The sequence below is a fragment of the Ischnura elegans genome, chromosome 12 (assembly GCF_921293095.1).
Source record: "Ischnura elegans chromosome 12, ioIscEleg1.1, whole genome shotgun sequence".
In the NCBI taxonomy this organism is placed as follows: Eukaryota; Metazoa; Arthropoda; class Insecta; order Odonata; family Coenagrionidae; genus Ischnura; species Ischnura elegans.
The window spans coordinates 57265925-57286737 of NC_060257.1; the positions used below are offsets into that span (position 1 = coordinate 57265925).

At 38.4% G+C, this 20813-nt stretch overlaps 1 protein-coding gene across 1 annotated transcript in view; it reads right to left on the reverse strand.

Annotated features, from left to right (window-relative positions):
• Window positions 1-20374, reverse strand: part of LOC124168694 (nose resistant to fluoxetine protein 6-like) — a 44178-nt gene extending 23804 nt beyond the window's left edge. Inside the window, exons 1-4 of the mRNA XM_046546961.1 lie at window positions 20311-20374; window positions 13444-13745; window positions 10563-10777; window positions 5276-5439 (exon numbers count right to left, since the gene is read on the reverse strand). Coding sequence (XP_046402917.1) covers window positions 5276-5439; window positions 10563-10777; window positions 13444-13745; window positions 20311-20374 — 745 coding nt within the window. The remainder of the gene's footprint in view (window positions 1-5275; window positions 5440-10562; window positions 10778-13443; window positions 13746-20310) is intronic.
• Between the last annotated feature and the right edge of the window lie 439 nt (window positions 20375-20813).

Genomic DNA, 20813 nt, shown 5'->3' on the forward strand with positions numbered 1-20813 from the left:
TGATAATGCAGTTTGCAGGCCCATTCATAATTACAAAAATAGATGCACTCCTTATTTTTTTATGTCTATGTGTATGTCCATTTCGTAAAATAATTATATGTAGTTACGTAAAAAAAGCAAATGGAGTTATACACGTAGCCGAATTTGATACTAGATTTCAATATTTTAACTCGTACAACGCAATATCTTGTATTCTCACATTACAAATAACAAAAAATACAGTGGTAGTCCTGGGATTCAATTTACTTAGGTTATATATCACCGAAAGAAACGATCCTAAAGGAACTATGGCAGATAAAAGTTGTAAGAACTGGCACAGTGACTATATAGGCCGCAGGCAGAGCCCCCCAGCGGGCGAAAGCGAGTTCTATACAGATGTCTCATTTGGCAGTTGCTAAGTAGATTACATATCCTCTTCTTTATGAAAACATTATATCAAATTTTGGCTAATCCTTAGCCCTGATTAATAATAAATTTAAAAAAAGGCAATCTGTAGAAATATTCTTTTCTTGGGTGAGACAAAGAGTAGATACTAGCCATGGACTCATCATTATGGTGCGTAGGGAATTGAGGTACATATTTACAAAGATTAATGTTAAATTACTTGATTGCAAATTCGATGGCAGACAATGACAAGATGGCTACTGCCAGCTGAGCGCAATCGTATTGTTGGGCTGATTTGATTCGGTGTGGGATTGTTGAGTGTTTGTGTAGTGGAGGCATAGATTTTATACTACTACTATAGTATTTATGGGTGGAAGTATCGCTCGATTCAGCAGGTTTGGTATTGTTTACTTCTCACAGTCGGGAGTATTTATGTTTACCTATGTCGTTCCCACGATTGTCAAACGTTGCGCTACAATCGCTCCATACGGGCATGCGTTCTGATTGGCTACTACGGGGTTTCAGTGACGGTTTCAGAGACGGAAAAGGCGACCAGACGAACGATGAAAAAAGTAATGGGAATCCTCACATTGGAGTGATCGCGAAAAACAATTGCGCGCGACGATCATTTCCGAGTGATCACTCGAGTGGTCGCTGGAGTGATCACTCGAAAATTACGAAAAAAAGGATCGTGTGATTCAGGCTTCACTGTTAATATGTGTATAGTGTAAACAAGCCTTTGTGCATGCCAATATTAATTATATTCTTGCTAAAAATTAAAATATAATGCGAATCTTAAGCCTGGACCACATGATCAGTTTTTCCATCCCTTCCGAGGGACAGCTCCAGCGATAGCTTCAATAATGGTGGAAAAAATGACCTTTTCACGCGATCATTTTCCGCGATGGCTCTAGGGATGGTAAACCTATTCCTTTTTCCATCATTCGACTCGTCCCTTTTTCCGTCGCCGGGACCGTCCTATCAGGCAATCAGAAAGTAGGACTTCTAAGGGCGACTGTAACGCCACACTTGGCGCGGTTGTAAATACGGAAAGTGACAGAAAAAGTGATGGAAAAAGGTACGGTGGAAATGATTCAGAAAATTATTCAAAAATTTATACCCTTACGTAATAAATTTGTTACGAGGGGTTGTCTGATGGATTGGCCTTAGGTAGATTGGGTTACGTCTTTGTTGGGTGAAAAATTACCACTCGGTGATTCCTCAATTTCAAAACCGTCGAGAGAAAGTCAATAGGTCCCGCATCAAAGCGGCTGCGTAGCTAGCTATTTTGATAGCTCAATGATCAATCGGATTAAATGAGAATTTATCAAACCCGTTTTTCCGTTGAGGTTATGTGAAAGTCAGACGTGAAATCAGAGGTAATCATGACACTTATTTATGGATATTTTAAAAACCCCCAATCAATGCAATGAGCTTAATTACCGCTCAAAATAGAGGTTTTTGTGTATTCTACTGACTACGGAATCAGAAAACGCTTTCGTGGGAAATGTAAAGGAAGCTGACTTTGTTAGCTAGAGAAGAAAGAGGTGGAGAAAATTTGTGGTATAACCGTGATCTCATGCAAAAAAATTCGGTAAAATGTTAATAAAATTACGGTAATATTATGGTGAAATTTTAGTAAAACTTTGATCATGAATAAATGTGGTAAAGTGTTTTTACCATTGTGTTTAGAGCAATGTAATAGTCTAGTACGTAGCCTCCGAGTCTGCAGCGGCTCACAGCCTAATCTTCTATGTTATTTCTACTGTATAGATACCTTTTTCTCAACTTATGCGCAACCAAACTCTACAAATGAGGTACCAAAATGCACCGAATTTATCAGAGAACATGCGACGGCATCTCTTACTACCTAAATATTGCTATTGTTTCCTAAAATTGGTTTTTAAATAATAAAAAAAACAAAAAAAAACAAAATCCGGTAAATATTCCTGACGTTAACGGCGCACAAACTGATACATTTGTTCATTTGCAACAATATCTCGCATTCTTTAAATAACTTCTATCAAAATGCGGCTGATTCCTCATTCAAGTCTCCTGTTGATACGCAAGTATGAGCCATCATGTGCGTTTAACAGAGGATAGTGTAATTACTTCCAATGTTGCGTTTAAAGAGGTTGTGGTAGAAACATAGAATTGCATTTGTGATTTACAGGTGTGTTTTATTTGCCAAAAACAAGACAAACCTTCCCAACATGTCGGCAGCCGAAGGACGTGAATTACCAGTTCCGGCACGGCAACCCCAAGCCGGTTGTTTTTTATTTATACAACTCTGTTCCTTGCCTGTTGAGATACAGATGCAAATGGAGAGGGTGTTGGGTGTGCAAACGTCACGAGTGGCGAGATACCTTGCCATGCCCACTAGGCCGGCCCTTATTTTTCAGAATTGAGAAAAGTTATGTTTTCCTAGTCTCAAAATGATCCAAATGAGGTTCATATTCACGTGTTAAAATTTGGTTACTTTAAAATGATGGCAACCCGTGCCCCAAGGGCCCTAAGTACTGAGGACCCTCAATTGAGATTTTTTGGGCCGAAAAAGTGCTATGTCTATGTAAAACGCAACAGTAAACCCCTTTAGGGCCAATTTTTTGTTTGTTTTGACCTATCTCTAAGCGTTTACGAGATATCGTCCGTCGTAATGCAATCCACCCCCCAAGGCGCTATCCCGCACCTCGGCGCCCCTGAGGTACGACGGACGATATCTCGTAAACGCTTAGAGATAGGTCAAAACAAACGGAAAATTGGACTATAAGGGCCCTAATAAGGGCCGGCCTAATGCCCACCCGATCACTCCTTAGACACATTGGTCGCCTTAGTGGAAGACCTATACATTTGTGGCTCCTCTACAGCCACGATCTGTTGTGGTGTTGAGAATGTACACTTAAATGGACGGACAAGGTCAATCCTTTTTTTCGGGGAAACGGATTGAGTTTTGACTTACTGTTAGCACATTTAATAAGTATGTTAAATAATATTTCTTGGAGTTTTAGGTCAATGTAAAAACAAGTTATAGCCAACGTTTGGATTTATTTAAAATCATCCTCAGAGCTATGAAAGAGAAAACATGAACAATATAAAATACAAAGATGACAACGTATACAATATTTTTACATAAAAATGTTACGATCGCGTTTTTTTATACAGTAATATAATTTAAAGTATACACATATACATTACATATGATGATTTATTTAAAATTATCCTCAGGGCTATGAAAGAGAAAACATGAACAATATAAAATACAAAGATGACAGTATACACATATACATTACATATATATGTGAATACTTTAAATTATGTTACTATATAAAAAACGCGATCGTAACATTTTTATGTAAAAATATTGTATATCGTTGTCAGCTTTGTATTTTATATTGTTCATGTTTTCTCTTTCATAGCCCTGAGGATGATTTTAAATAAATCGAATCGTTGGCTATAACTTGTTTTTACATTGACCTAAAACTCCAAGAAACATTACTTAATGTATTAAACAAGGTCAAGAATAGAAGGGGGGAAAAATAATATTAATAAGTAGGCGCAAATCTTATTGGAATATTCGCAGCTTCATTCTTTTCTCAATTCAAATTCAAAAGCATTTATCTAACCCGTACACTTTTCACGGGACTGGTTCGGGTTTAATTTTCGGCGGTGGAAGAGATTTTTCAGATTCAGCACATCTGATTTCAGGTTTTATCTGTTTATTTCTTTGTTTTTTTTTGCCTTCAATGCTGCGGCAATACATTGAAAATTACTCCTTATTTCGTTGAAAAATTCCAAAAATAAGTCAAAATTAGTATTTTGCGTTTATATTTATATTCGTTTCGTTTTATGCTGATATTCATATAAACGCAAAACACCTTTTTAAAATTTTATTTACAATTATTATTTTGACGGGGATCTCCATGAAAACGTTATCTTTTTCTCTCAAATTAAAATTTAAGATAGAAATATTTTATCTTGACGAATCAACAGCTAAGTGATTATATTTAATGAAATCAGTACTTGAAACATAATTCAGAGCCTTATTAAAGTTTTCAAATTATACTTCGATTCAAAAAGATTGAAGATGCTTGAAATCATTACACTCAGGAGGTTGACCTAGTAATTCCGTCACATGTTAATTCTGGGCACAGATAGAAAGTATTTCGATTATTAATTTTGTTTCTGTATATGAACATGACTTTCACAAATGATTTTTTGATCACGCACAGTGAGAAGTTTTGCAATTATTTTGTATATTTTACGATATTGTCGTAATACTCTATTGCATAATAAAAGATTTTAATTTCTTATAAAACCGTTTCAGGCTTGATTTTGTGGAAGTTCGCTTTATCCAGAATAAAAACACAAATGGTAATTTCCAAACTTTTCAATTCAACACTCAACGACCGACCATGGTTTTAAAACGTTATGTCATTTTCATCCTCGAATCCTCATTAAAAAGTGTGGAAATAACCATTCGTGTGTTTATCGTGGATTTTCATTTCTCCTGGTAAATACTATTGAGGAATTCTTCTCGGGGTCTCTCTCAGGTTAAATCTGTCGTATAAGTAAATTGAACTTTCAAAGAGTAACACGGCCTTGAAGATGGGAGACTAGTCGTCTCTCGAAACGTCGGCTTATATAAAAGAATTAACCTGGCTGAGAACCCGAGAAGAATTCATCAATTCCATTGCATAGTTTTCTCTAAAGGTAATTCCGTCACAAATGGAATTGCCCATGAGTGTTAACTCGCTCGGTGATTCAACCTAAAGGTTTTTTTCTGGATGGGTGATGGTCACCACGCATATAACCATGAAACCAATTTCCATATTGCCATAAGGAAAAAACTTGACTCCCGCTGTGTCAACTCCGCGGCGAAAACTTGTCTCACCTGATTTTCCGTTGAACAGATTGCTGGATTGTTTTTCACAATTCATCCAGTCCATTTTGTTTTCCATCCTGGGACGATATTTGGTCGACAGTTTGCTCTTGCGGTCCATGACATCCAGTGCTGTCCCAGAAGCCATCATGAGGACGAGTATCGCAGCCACGGTCCTGTAAAATGGCGACAGGGATATTAGATGTTACAACCGATATGTTATTGTTTTAAACGTTTATTTATTGTTATAAATTCATTTGCTTATCCGAAAGCGAAGTGTGTTATCTATATCTATTTCCATGCTACCAAAAATAGCTCATCTTGGCCTCTACATGTTTCTTTCAATAATTTACACGTGCACGAGCAACCATGCCCTGAATAGGGGTAACTTAACCAGGCGGGACTCTAACCCGCGACCTCATGTTTTGCAGACGAGGACTTTATCCCCCCCAGCCACCAAGGCCGGCTATAAATATAGTTTAATGTGATATTTAGTGCTCCTTAATTTAAACATTTTTAAATATCATAGCTATGATATTCAGCTGCTTACCCGAAAGATAAGTGTGTAATCTCTATATTTTGTAACTTTTTATATCTATTTCACCGAAAACAGCTCATTTTGGCCTTTACATGTTTTTTTTTCAAAAATTTACACATGCGCGAGCAGCCACACCCTGGATAGGGGCAACTTACCCCAGCGGGACTCGAACCCGCCACCTCTTGTTTGGCAGGCGAGGACTTTATCCCCCCCAACCCGCCACCGAGGCCGGCTATAAATATAATATAATGTTATATTTATTGCTCCATAATTTAAACATTTTTAAATATCAGAGTTATGAAATTCAGCTGATTAACCGAAAGATAAGTGTGTAAACTAAATATTATTTATTTTTTTTAAATTTCCATGCCACCGAAAACAGCTCATATCGGCCTTTACATGTTTTTATTCAAAAATTTACATGTGCACGGGCAACCACATCCTGAATAGGGGAAACCTACCGAGAAGGAATGCGAACCCGCGACCTCTTGTTTGGGTGGCGAGGACTTCACTCCCCCCCCCCCCCGTCACCGAGGCCGGCTATAAATATAGTATAACGTGATATTTATTGCTCCATGATTTAAACATTTTTAAATATCATAGACACAAACCAAATTTGGAGCTTTACGTGACCCCTGAGGCTTTGGCCTTTTGGAGGGATAGAAAAAAATCGTTATACCATGCAAATTGTTGTATAACAAAAAATTTCTTCCACATGCAATATTGATACATAAAAATATGCAATAAAGATATACTAAGTAAAAATCAATGAAATTGAAGTCAATTTTTTGTTTGTACGTAAACAAGTAAACATTTTTCTTGCCTATCGTGCTGCCATTTCATTATTTAAAAACGATATTTTAGTCATTTGTACTTGAATTGCGTGGGGAAAATGATCGTAAACAGTTGTGATGAGGTGAGAGTATGACAGAGACAAAATACAAGTATTACGACGCCAACCGAAAGAGGATGCATTAGCATCTCCCGAAAAATCGGATTTTGTCTTTTTCTTTTGTATTTTTGACAAATGTCGAATAAATGTTAACTTCTAACCAAAAGGACGTGGTGAAATATGTATAGAAGTGAAATTAAAAATATAGAAAAACTCGCTACAAAAAAGGGTATAAAATGCACTTGAAAGTAGAAATATGCTTTTCATCCCTCCGAGAGCGTGAGTGCTGATTAGAAGTATTAGAAGTGAATGTAGGAGAGCCTGATAGGTGAGTAAATATTAACACGAATTTTTAGCATCTAAACATAATATATAACACCAAGGTTATATTAATTACAATTGATTATGGTATTGCTATCAGAATCAAGGAAACATGAAGATTTTTTAGTCATTTCAGCAATGTGAAGTGGGTTTAAAATCAATAGTTACATTCCATTTATGAACAGACCAACAGATGAAGCAAGTTTACTTAAGGTGAATGCAGGTACTCTCGCCATTTACTTAAGGTGAATGTAATGAGACGTTGCTTAATGAGAATCATTAACAGATAATAATCATGACATCAAATCAATTAATCATGATATTAATTGCATTATCATCGATTATGTGATTAATCGAGGAGGAAATTCATTCGTTTTTTCACACATATCCAACGTGTGTGAAAAAATTGATGAGTATGAATACAAATTGTATTGGATCGGGGGAAAACTTAATGCAAAATTCAACCATATTCAGTTTCACCAGAGGAATTAATAGCATTTTTGGTGAGTTCATGGGCTGACTTGTGATGATTTTTTATGTCAACAAGGGAAGTCGGGCTGCTTTTTCGCAAGTGAGAACGTTCGTGCTGCAGGTGTTGGAATGAAATTTGACATCGGGATACCAGACAGGTTTCTTTATGAAAAACTCAGCAGGTTCCACTCCTTCGCGTAGTTTTGTAAAAAAAAGAATATCCCGTCATACAAGAGATCGTTTTCCAGTCAGTGGCGTTGCGGGGTGCCAAAATGATGAACGATAATCGGACATGAAATGTGCTCATCTTTTTATCGATGTTATCGGTATTTTTAACCCGGTATTCTTAAATACCTGTTTGGCCACTCGGAGGTATTCTTTAAATATTTTAAATTTTTTGACGTAACTGACAAAACGGGATCACCTTCTGTCGCCGGTATTGCTTTGATGGATAACTTTAAATTCAATCAATTGACTTCTACCTGTTTTTTTTTCAATTTAGTAGAAGCAGTTGAAGGGATGAGGGTAAGTTAACCGTATTAAATAGTACATACAATTGCAGTAGGTACGATACAATCGTCCACCTTCCTTATTATATCATTGATTGATTTGCTGTTGGTTGCGTCGAGATTTGTATTACGTCCAATTAGCGTCTATCGGCTTTTCCTCTTAAGAACAAGTAGTCGGTGAGCGTGAGGGCAGTGTAACGTGATTTAATTGATCAGTGGTAGTAGGTAACATACAATCGTCCACCTTCCTTGTTATGTCAGTGATTGATATGCTATCCTGCGAGGCGAAGACTGGATGACTTTGCGGAACTGAGGTTTGGCAACGGAATGACTCGACATTTTTTCTAAACGCTAAGGCTGAACGACCAAGTGTTGGAATCGGTGATTGGTCGGTGGAAATCCAGGTATGGGAAGAAAAATATTTCCATACCGACCCAATTAGCGGCAAATTAATCCTCAAATTATGAAAAAGTTTTTGGGATTTTGTATTGGATACAACCGTTGACGGATTCCTCAAAAGTCAGTTTTGTTTTCTTCCCGGTTGGATTGGCGTGAGGTCACCCAAATGCAGAAAAAAACCGGAAAAATGGCAAAATTGAGTCAACCAAATGTCCTAATTTTAATTGCTACTGATTTCGATATTTCTTTTAATTCTTACAGGAGTCAATAGATAAATTTAACTGATTCAGGCGAGATATAATGGAAGTTATGCATATTGAAATGAAAGGTTGTTGCTTTTGTCTACTAAACAGGGTGTCCCATTTATCTTGACCTCCCGAAATAACTTTTTTTCCAGATACAAATTCAAAAATGTGTCAAGCAAATGTTCATTAGCCGTCAGGGGGACATGAATCAGCATGATTGCCTTCCTTGTAGCTTTGTTATTTAAAAAAATGAAGAGGAGGAGTTATAGGAGAGGAAATGAATTGCCGAATAAAAAATATAGGGTGCCATTTAAAAAAGACATACCGTTGTTCATATCTTTGAAAATAACAAAGCTACAAGGAAGGCAATCATGCTGATTAATGTCCCCCTGACGGCAAACGAACATTTGCTTGACACATTTTTGAATTTACATCTGGACAAAAAGTTATTTCGGGTGGTCAAGATAAATGGAACACCCTGTATATTAATGCGCATGATCCGTTTCGGCTCACAGTGCTATCATCTGGTGCAATGTTCTCATGTAAAGATGATCTGGTACATATGTTCTCATTTAATACAATATCTTGTACCAGAGGATGGCTCTGTGATCATGTGGTACAATGTTCTCATGACATATCTTCTACTCCAGATGTTTTCATGTAATACAATGTCTTGTACCAGTTGATGGCTCTGTGATAATCTGGTACAATGTTCTCGTGTAAAAAAGTTCTCATGCACTACAATGTCCTGAAGTAGCTGATGGCTCTGTAGTCATCTGGTACAATGTTCTCGGGTACAACTGTCCTCATGTACTACAATGTCTTGTTCCAGATGATGGCTCTGTGATCCAAAACGCGTCGTACGCATTAAATTATTGTGGAAAATGCAACTATCCTTCTTTTCAATTAACAATCTACTAAATTAATAAATCTACTTTATTTGAAAGGAATCGTAGACGTTTTTTGAGGCATGAATGATACAAATATGAGAGTGATGGACAGGATAAATTCTTGGTGCTGTAGATATAAAGGAGGTTGTAATATACTGGATGGGGCACCACTGGTTCCGAGCGTGGAGCGTGTGGCAATGATGGGGGTGCTTGGTTAGGACAAACCACGCCCACTTTGACCAAAACATTGACAATCCCACAAGGGACAATTAATTGATGAAATTATTGGTCATAAATCGTTAATAAATTAAAATAAACTATGGAACGTACAGTATAAACCTTTCTCTCTTACTTCACCGGTAGGCTTCGCGAATTTATGTCTCAAATATCTTTTTCCAGGGAAACATTATTATCAATCACCACGGTTATGTTCTAAAACCAGCTTACCAGAAAGTAAAATTTTACGAGTGTAAAATATTAATTTCCCTGCACTTATGTCGGTATTTAATTTATTATAGACAATGGAAATCTAGCAATTACTGTACAAAAGTATATTTTCAAGGATATCACCTCTAGGGACGTGCCTAACAGGACAAAGATTATATGCATTAATACAATGGCGGATCCAGGATAGGGACAAGAGGGGGTTAAAATTAAGTGGGGTTAAAAATTCCAGCAGTTGTGGGGATCGGAAAAAATTACCGTTCTATCTATTGTGTCTTTGGATACCCAGGAGAGGGCTATAGCCCCCTTAGCCCCCTCCCCACATAGATCCGCCACTGCATTAATAGAAGTATTGCGAATGATGGAAAAACTCCTAAGACAATCACCGGATGAATACTAGTGATTATGGAAGCATTTTTTACTTATTTTAACGAATTTTCAGAAGAAAAATTACAGTTAGCCCCCTCCAAATATCAGTTGGAGACTTAAGTCCTAAAGTTGTCAAACCAAGATAGCGGAACTTTGACCACTCTAAAAACTCGGAAACAGCGCCTCTAGATATTTACAACCTCCTTGGTAGATATACTCACAGCAGTGTCACGAACGTGCTGTCTTTCAGCGGTTCATAATCCCCCGGCACCTTCCTGACCGACGATATGGTGAGGCTCACGCCTGGTCCCTTGGGCACTTCCGTTGCGATTTCCGTTCCGTTGGCGCCTGTCAGGTACCGCGAGATGAGCTTGGCGTCATGTTGACTGGAGGCGCAGGAGTGAGGAATGCAAAATCCAAGCGTGATGACCCTTTCCTGCAAACGCGGAATCGGATAGGGGTGGTTAGGCAGTGATACATGTCTTAACCCTACCGTGACAACGCGGGGTAACTCAGTTACCCCAAATTATGTCAATGTTGTATAATTTTTTATTTTGTCACTTTGATATCTTTTGTATATGAGCTAAACCACTTTGTCGTTATCTAGGCGACGAATGATTTTGTTTACATTCAAATTGTTTTTGAAAATTTCAATTTTTATAGGTGGGGTAACTGAGTTACCCCGCACAGCTGTTGGCGGTAGGGAAAAAAACTTGTTTGTTATATGAGTTTAGGGATAAAAGTTGAATTCGATAGATTTTAATATATTAATACTTCAATAACGCCAATAACACTGCTCTGCAAAAAAAATAGTTCAAAAATTGCCTGGCTACAATTTAGGGTGTTTCTGGCTAATTTTGGGTCGCTGAATCCGAAAATGACCTCCGTTTTTTTCTATCACCCTCCATTTTTTCGACCAATCCCTAAATTGGGGAAAACAACCCCCCATCTAAACTTATCACTTTTCAAGGGACTTTTACTAATGTTATCTGCTTCTGATTGAAAAAAACTGACGTTTGAAGGCTATTAGGATCGAGAGAGAGACAAAATTCACTGGGGTTAAAAAGATTTAGGGGGTGAAAATTGAAAAAAAAAACTTAAAAAACATGAAAATAATTTACATCATGGCACCTTTTGCACTTGTTTTTTCATTTTTTAAATACTCAATTTTTTCCCGTGATAAACTACAGCCTAGAATGGGGATATTTATACAGTGATACTTGCCTTTTGGAGTTTGATCCGAGTAATTACGTCCTTATTCGTCATTTTCATGAATTTATTAAATAAAATTACTCTATTGTCCTCCATGATAAGAACTACAAATGGTGTTTTCCACGCTTAAATATAAAACTCCGCTACCGAACATAGGTTACGTCATTTTCAAGGTTGATACTGACATAGAACATCTAAACAAAACAGACGAGGAAAATTTGGTAATGTTATTTTGTGTGTTTTCCTTTCCGTTCATATGCGAATCCTGCTACCTGTTCTTTATTCAGAAGGGATACAACCTGATAAGTCACCAAAAGGAAAATTCCATTTGTTTTGAAAGGAAACTTTGTCTCTGCACATCTTCCAAGCTATCACTACAACTTTTACCCTTAATAGATGTCATTTTGTGGTAGCAATTCAGGGAAAGGCAAGGGAAGCAACAGCAGTTGAAGCCGCAAAAACATTCCATTAGAATAACCCATGCATAAATCATTCATGAACTGATTTTATATGACTATATTTTGCGGAGCATACTCGTATAATCAGAGAACTTCATCGAATGTTTTTCCATGAATCTAATTTACATAATGGGCTGTTTATAGATCTTTTTTCAAGTTCAAAAGAAGTGAGAAATATGCTCCGTGGTTGAAGTTTTGAAGGTGTGTTTTCTATATAGCCTCTGCTCCCCATTCACGTAATTAATTTGCCGGGAAGGAAATACTTCATATTCGAACAATGAAATGAATTTTACGAACTCTAAGAAACACCTCCTGAATGTTATCCTCAAGGTTAAGCCTTATGGTATAAATATCGAAATCAATGAGTTTGGCTAAAACATTGCCGGTATATTTTAGAATTTCACTTCCTTTACATTTATTTCAAGTAATTAGGCTAGCTCTTCATTTTTTTTACAGTCGATTGTGATCATCAGAGTATTATGGGGGTTTAGATAGGTTTGCATGGAGCTTTTGCGAATTACTCCGTCCGCCTTCCCTCCCAACATGAACCTCCGTCCTCAATTCACAATAAATCCTAACCCCTTTTATTCTGTCTTGTAATACTGTTTTCTTCGATTATGCGGATAAAGCGCACAGTGAATAAAGCGCATATATGTATAGGTATGTGAGAAATAAGCGCACTAAGGCCATTGTGACAGTTAGGTGGTATCCATTAATTACGTGAGGCATTTAGGGGGAGTGAAGGGGGTCAAGCCGATTCGCACCCAGTCTCACGTAGAGAGGGGGGTTCTGGCAAGTATCACGTAATATTTTTTTCCGCAAGAAACAGTGCAAAATTGTGAGAAAACTGGGTTGAATTGAACACATAATTAGTAATCTTAAATACCAGCCTTAACTTATCTTTAATAAAAATAACGAAACAAATGGCTTTTTTTAATAAAGCCAACGTAGTAAATCACAGATTATCGTATTTACACTCAAAATACTCATTTTGATGAATATCACGTGAGATTAGAGGGAGGCGGTAGAGCCAAATCTCACATATCTCACTAAGGGTCCAAAAATCGCCAAAATTACCTCACGCAATAAATGGAAGCCCCCTTTGGGTGGGGTTACGTTACCAGAATGACTTCGTTTGTTAGGGCCAGTTTACACGATACATTAACACGCAAACGTACATTAACACGTACGTGTTAATGTACGTTTGCGTGAATGATCTTGGTGGACCGGAACGGACCATGTACGAATGCATGAACCAAATTAGAACAGGTTCTATTTTCTGTGCTTGCATTCGCACAAGTTGGGTGGTTACACGGTGCATTTTGGCGTTCATTCTCGCGTTCATACATTTAGACATTAACCCGTACGTGTTAATGTACCGTGTAAACAGGCCTTTAAACCATGCATGTTTGTTTTGACGATGTTTCATTACCGACGGCTGGAACTCTTTGGGCAGTTGCATGTGCAGCTGGAGCGAGACGAAGGCGACCGGATAAGGCGCCTTCTCGCGGACAGATGTCTCGTGTTCAACGGAGGAGAGTGTTGGCACAGGGGTGGTCGGCCCGTCCTCTTCTTCGCTCTGAGTCTCCTCATGCTCGCTGCGCTGGTGCCGGCCCTGGTGGTGTACCAGCGACGCCCCTTTCGGGTCCAGGGACTCGCACAAGGTGATGGAACCGAGCCAGAAGCCGTCGCCGATGAAGAACTGCGAGCTGTAGCGACCCGATGAGTCTGACACTGCAATAGATCGGAGAAAAAGAGATAGGAAATATGTCAGAAATGTTTTGTTTTTATTTCGCTCGTCTCCGTTAATACTATGGGCCCGTTTTATAATGACTGTTTAATAATAATAATATCGTTTATTTTCGTAGGCACTGGGGCCCATGAGAAAATATAAGTACATCTTTCTACATTTCCATCTTGGCAGATAAATAAAAGTAAAAAAGTAAATATATGTAAATATATACAGTCAAATGTAAACAGTGCAGATCGCCAAGAGCATGAAAAAAAAAACAATACAATATTTTCCACAAAACAAAAAGAAATAATAATAATAAATAATCGCACTTTGATATAACACACTAATTACGAGAATTTAAGGTGACAAACAAAAGAATGAACAAGAAATATGAACATAAGAAAGTGAGTATAAACAAAAGAAATGCTAACCTAAACATGATACAACCTTAAACATTTTATAAAGGAGGTTGAAAGCTCCGGTAAGCTTCTGTATAATATCATACTTCATGCTAGCCATAATTAGCAGCCACATCGTGAAGTGGAAGTCTGTGTCATCTTATGGTTAGAGCTAACCAGACATTACAGAACCGGCTACATATTAAGCCTTAATTAATCGGGTCGAGTCTGAATCTAACCGAAAAACAGTATAAAAGCTTTGAAATAGCTAGATGTTTTTATTGCTAAAACTCAGATTTATTTCCAGTCGTGTGATTATTATTACTATTGTGATTTGTGGCCATTAACTCGTAAGTAGTCGCGTCGGATTATATGGCTTTTTAATGAATAAAACATCATCATCATTAGTCAATAACCCTAGGATTGGTTTGACGCAGCTCTCCATTTCTCCTATCCGCTAACCTTTTCACAGCTAAATATTTCTTCTCTTTTACATCCTTTATAACCTGTCCTATGTAACTCATTCGGGGCCGTCCCTTGCCCTTTTTCCCTTCCACTTGTCCTTCAACGATTGTCTTCATCAGACCATCTTGCCTCAAAATGTGGCCAACTAAGTTGTCCCGTCTTCTGCTTTTAGGAGGTTTTTCTTTTCTCCCAATATTCAGTTTAATATTTTAGCCATTTGCATCCCATGAAATCACATAGCGTACTTTCCTCGTTCTTTTCATTCCATTTTTGCGTCCGGATATATGCATTATGCATCGTAATTTAGCGTTACCCGACGCGAGTTTCGGTGCCTGGAAAAATACCGTTTTACAACTCGTCGCCAGTGTTTGCGATGCAACGTAATATTTTTACGTAAGATGTCTACGGCGCCTTGACACTTGGCCTCCTTTTCGGTGTCGGCGGGATAAATTCCTCGCCTGCCAAACAAGAGGTCGCGGGTTCTAGTCCCGCTTGGGTAGATATTCCCTATCCAGGGCGTGGTTGTTTGTGTACTTGGAATTGTTAAATTTGTTGAATACCCCGGCATAAAATGGACGATATGAGCTGTATTTGGAGGTTTGGGAATAAAATAAAAATATACAAAAAATTTCTGAAGCTGAATGTTATGGAAAAAATTATAAAATTCTGTTATTAGGGTCACTTTCTTTTTACTGAAACCCATATTTATTTCCACTCATGTTACCATTATTAATTCAAGGGTTTACGTTCTATGTCAATATGACCCGACGCGGGTAGTTACGTAACTTAGAAATGTATTTATTACACACATCTCCGAAAACACCAATTTAAGACCTTTAAAAGGGTAGAAAAAATTATGATGGCGGTAGAATTTTGCTGGCTAAAACCAGGATAATCTCTGCTTGCTGTCATTAAGGATTTCAATTTAATGGGCTTCCACGTTGGGTTATTTTTTTTTAACACCACCTGTCTTCCCAATGGGGTGACCCAAGGCTTCAAACAGGTTTGAGACCGGGAGACTTAGGTCAGCAGCCTTGTGTCCTACACGCTATTCATCGTCTAACCCTTGCAGCCAAGTATGGCCCGTGACGCTGTAGAGTGACATATGTTTTGCTTTTTCTTTTACTGGAAACTTAAGACGGCATCGATGGTTTCTGTTAATGAAATCATGGGTGGATTTAGAGGGAGGCACGTGCCCCCCCCCAGACGCTTAAAAAATAGACAAATTTTTAATACGACTATCATTACGTTCTCGTCTGAAGACTTTCACAGCTTCTTTTATCTATGTTGCTGGTGGTTTTCGGGTATTGCTGTGTAGAAAACATTTTAACTCGACGTTTCACTCCTCCTACTGGGAGCGTTATCAAGAGAATGGAAGGAATTTATACTCGTCCCGAGCTTATATATGTTTTTTTCGCTACCCATTGTTGTGCCGGATTTGAATTTTAGCCGATAGCCGTTGGCCATTATATTGTGCTAGGACCCTCTCCATATACGGCTGAGGTTATACCCATCCTCCCTATTAAAGTTATTAGGTCTTTTCGCAATCTCGATCGATTCACGTATAAGACGCGGATGGTATTCTTCCGTCTTCGCTAATACCCGTGTAGCGTCAAACATTATTCTATGCCCAGGGCTGGAGGCAAAATGTTCAGCAACAGCTGATGCGTCCCACTGATGTAATTTTAACGCCCTTTCGTGCTCCTTAAGCCTTTGGGAGATTGAACGCTTGCTCTGTCCCACGTAGCTTCTGCCGCAGCAGCAGGGAACCTCATACACTCCCATAGATAGAATCGCCAGAATCCTCCATAAAGGCAACATTAAGACTCGCTTCTGCACCGTGAAGAAGATTCAGAATATCCTACCTTCACCGAAGGATAGCCATCCTCCCCTTCAATCTATACGTATTTTATTTGGAGAATGCTTCTCTGCGGAAGTAAGGCATGAAAAATGAAAAAAGCTGAGAAATCAAAGTTCCTCGAAATGTGGTGCTACCGAAGAAGGATGAGATCAAATGAATCGACCAAGTAAGTAAAGTGGAATTCTTAAGAAGAGTAGAAGATAAGCCACGTGAAAACATTGATAAGATGACGGAAAAGCCATACAAGCCATATATTGAGACATGACGGTCCGATGAAGACAATCGTCGAAGGACAAGTAGATGGCAAGAACGGTAAAAAAAGACCTCGATTAAAATATATAGAACAGGTTAAGAAATAAGTGAAAGAGAAGAAATACGTAGGTGTGAAAATATTTGCGGATAGGAAAATTGAGTAGGGAGCTACGTCAAACCAATCTGAGCATTGTTGACTAGCCATGATGATTTTTTCATTCTAAGGCGCCACAGCCAATTTTGCTGCATGTGTAAGGCGATGAATAGCGTGATAGTCTGGTGTTTAGAGCATTAGGTTGTTGACTTAAGGATACCAGGTTCAATTCATGAGTGAAGCCGTCGTATATCCAATTCAACAATAGGGTGGTTTCCTATTATTTTTTATTGCATAAATCGAAAGATTATTATTCCTGGAGAACGCATTTCACGCTCTAAGATTTTCGAATGACGATATCTATTTTTCACGATCAAACGAAAAGTGAAAAATTTCAAGCGCGCGAAAATGCGACGGCTAAGTTGGAATGATGGGAAAAGTCCGTGTGACGTATTTCTGGTTCCCGCTGCCGCAAGTGAGGTGACCTTGGGGCGAGACTTTGTGCGCTGATACGACGCAGGATGCTAGCAGGTAGCAGAGTACCCTGCTAGCAGGTAGCGCTTGGCTTAAATAAGGATTATTAATACCTTATCAAACGAAGGAAACTTTCCGACCTTGGGAAAATTTTAATAGGTGATTATTAAGACATGTTTCCCTGAGCTCTGTGCCTCATGCATGCGATGGTAATTTCAGACGATGTAAAACTCCTATCTACTCGAATAAAAACTAGGTACCTGTGACGTCAGGTGGAGTGGCATCGCATGGGCGCCAATCTGGCCTTTTTCAAATGAGAATAAAATTGACCATTGCCATTCGTCTAAACCGGTATTTCTAAAACCTAATAATTTGTATATTATGAATACAGTAATGGTGGGTAACGAATCGCAATCACTGCCTTCAGTTTTCTTTGATGAAGGAAACTACCCTATCCTCGATGGGCTCGGTGGTCCAGGTGACATCCCTACGCAAGCTAATTCTGGTGTGAGCCGCTCCCTCGCCTATTCAAACCAATCTTTGGTGGGTTGAATCACTCAGTAATAAGGGTCATAACATTGAGGCGATACACTATTTAATTTATTTAAATTATTTGTCATAGATAGCCGCAACGCCAATTTATGGTGAAAATTTTAACAAAACTTGAATGAGACAAAATATAATAACAATATAAAAACTAATTAAGAATTAACCAACGGAGAGAAAAAATACATTCAATTAGCTGACATGGGTGAAAAAGCATGTACGATCAAATTCTTGCATTATACGACAATCGTCGAGGGACAAGGATATCACAGAAAAGGAAGGCCACGAATATAATATATAGAACAGGTAAAGAAGGATGAGGAAGAGAAGATATACGTAGGGGTGAAAAGATTAGCTGATAGGTAAATTGAGTGGAGGAGGGGAGCAATTATATTAACAGAAATTATCGATGCCGATGTGACTTCTTAAGGGTCCATTATTCACAAACCTTTAAAGTAATATAGGTCACATGATTGGACATAAATATGGGTTTCAGTGATAAAAAATGAAAATATTCCAAGCATTTTAAATAATTTATCCATAAGATTCAATGTCACAAATCGTAAATCGGAGACAAAATATCCAGAAACCGTAGAAATCTTCGCAAATCTTGAAACGCAAAATGCTAAAATATTTAACTGAGTGTAAGTTTTATTATTTAAAATAGATCGATAGAAAGATGGAATGAATTTGGGGGGGAGGAGAGGCGATATAAAGGTGAGCGCTTGGTTAGGTAGATCCTGGGAATAGATGAGTTGATATCCCAAAATTCAACAGAGAAAGGAGTACAGGGTAGTCAGAAGTCGAGTTTAAGATATTACGAAGAAATTTTAAATCCAGTTTAAGTCTAAGGTCCTGAAGGCTACATAAGGAGAGAGAAAACAACGCAAAATCAGAAGACATATTCCGTAAATGGGGGAATCTATGTCTAACTAGTTTGGCAACGAAGTGAGGGATGCTATCAAGGGATTTTAGATAAGTCGGGGCTGACGTTGGGGAGCAATTTCATTCTGGGGCGGATCCAGGATTTTTTCTAGGGGGGGGGGGGGGGGCAAGGTCTTCTCATATTTGTGAAAAAAATACAACAATTACTGTAGTAAATATTCTCTTAATTTTGAAATGAAAGTTATTACTATTAAATTAAATGACTGAGGTTCCGTGATACACAAAATAAAACGAACGTAATGATATGTTGCTGGTGGTTTTCGGGTATTGCTGTGTAGAAAACATTTTTACTCGACGTTTCACTCCTCCTACTGGGAGCGTTATCAAGAGAATGGAAGGAATTTATACTCGTCCCGAGCTTATATATGTTTTTTTCGCTACCCATTGTTGTGCCGGATTTGAATTTTAGCCGATAGCCGTTGGCCATTATATTGTGCCAGGAACCCTCTCCATATACGGCTGAGGTTATACCCATCCTCCCTATTAAAGTTATTAGGTCTTTTCCTTTTTCAGTTATACCGGAAACCTACGTAGGAATCGATGTTTTCTGTTAATAAAAGTATTGCCAAAATTTTAGCTCCCTTATATTCTTACTTAGTATCACCATATCATCTCATCGCATGATGTGCGCGTAATAGAATATCCTACTTCCTTGAAGGCGTTCTGAAAACTTCGGCCAAGGGCGAAGTGGTTTCGATCGATTAATGATTGGATTCCCTTTCCGCTGAGATTCTTTCTCTTGAAATTTATCCGGGTTTTTCCATAAGTTGGGGCAGCATCTAAACTTTCACTAGAAATTTCGTCATTCACGCAGGCTTAAAGAAGGTTGGGAGGTCTACCTGGTAGCTCGTTGGACGAGTGAGAAAGTGTTTAGATTGAAGAGAAAGATTTCGTGGCGGAATAGGACAAAATATGACCACGCGTGGAATTAAATTGGACGAGTATCTTCCAAATTTGGCCCAACCCTCATTCTTAAGCCCCGTAACTAAGTATATGGATTAAAACTTCGTGAATTACTCGAAACTTCATTTGGCAAACCCTAACAACAAGTTTGGCTTCAACATTCGCGTGCCATTCTCTAAACTCTCCTCGGTAGTATAGTTGTCAGTATCCCCGGAAAACCGGGGTTTGATTCCCCCCCCGGGGAGGATTTTTTTGCCGGCCTCGGTGGCGGCCAAAGTCCTCGCCTGCCAAACCGTAGTTCGTGGGTTCGAATATCATCCGTATAAGTTGCCCCTATCCAAGGCATGGATGTATGTGTTGTTCTTTGTGAATCCTCCGTTGTAAAGGCCTTAATGTGCCGTTTGACGGTCAGTTGGAAATAATAAATAAATAAATTCTTTATTAGGCGTATTGCAATTCATAAACAGTTTATTAAGGAGTTCTACCGATTAAAGTAGGTTTCCATGGAGTAGTTATTCTGGTAATCTTCCCCGTCTTAATGGAGTTCCCACTTCAATTCAAAATAATGCCTGCTCCCTTTCATTTTATCTAAAAATTTATTCTCTTCCTTCCTTTCCCTCGCTTACCCAACATTTTACCCTCCAGCACTGTTGTCAACATCCAACCTCGCTCAGCACTCCCTCCATCCATACCTTCTGTGTCCTCTGTATCTCATTTAAAAGCTGCCTTTCCTCACCCACCATATCCAGCACTTCGTCATTCTACCTCCTCTCTGTCTACTGTACCTTCTACATTCTTCGCCTAACCCTTATTTTGAATGCCTCCAATCTTTTCTCGTCCTCCTTCCTATGTATCCCCGTTTCCGCACCGTAAAGAGGTTCACTCCAGATCACACTCTTAGCTAAGGTTTTTTTTCAAAACTCCATTACGATCCTGTTATAAGCTCCTTCCTGTTCATAAGCACTTCCTTTTCGAGTGCAATGCTCTTTCGCATGTTCTTACTGCTGTTTCTATCTCCTCCATCCTCTATATTATTTCTACTGTATAGATACCTTTTTCTCAACTTATACGCAACCAAACTCTACAAATGAGGTACCAAAATGCATAGAACTTATCAGAGAACATGCGA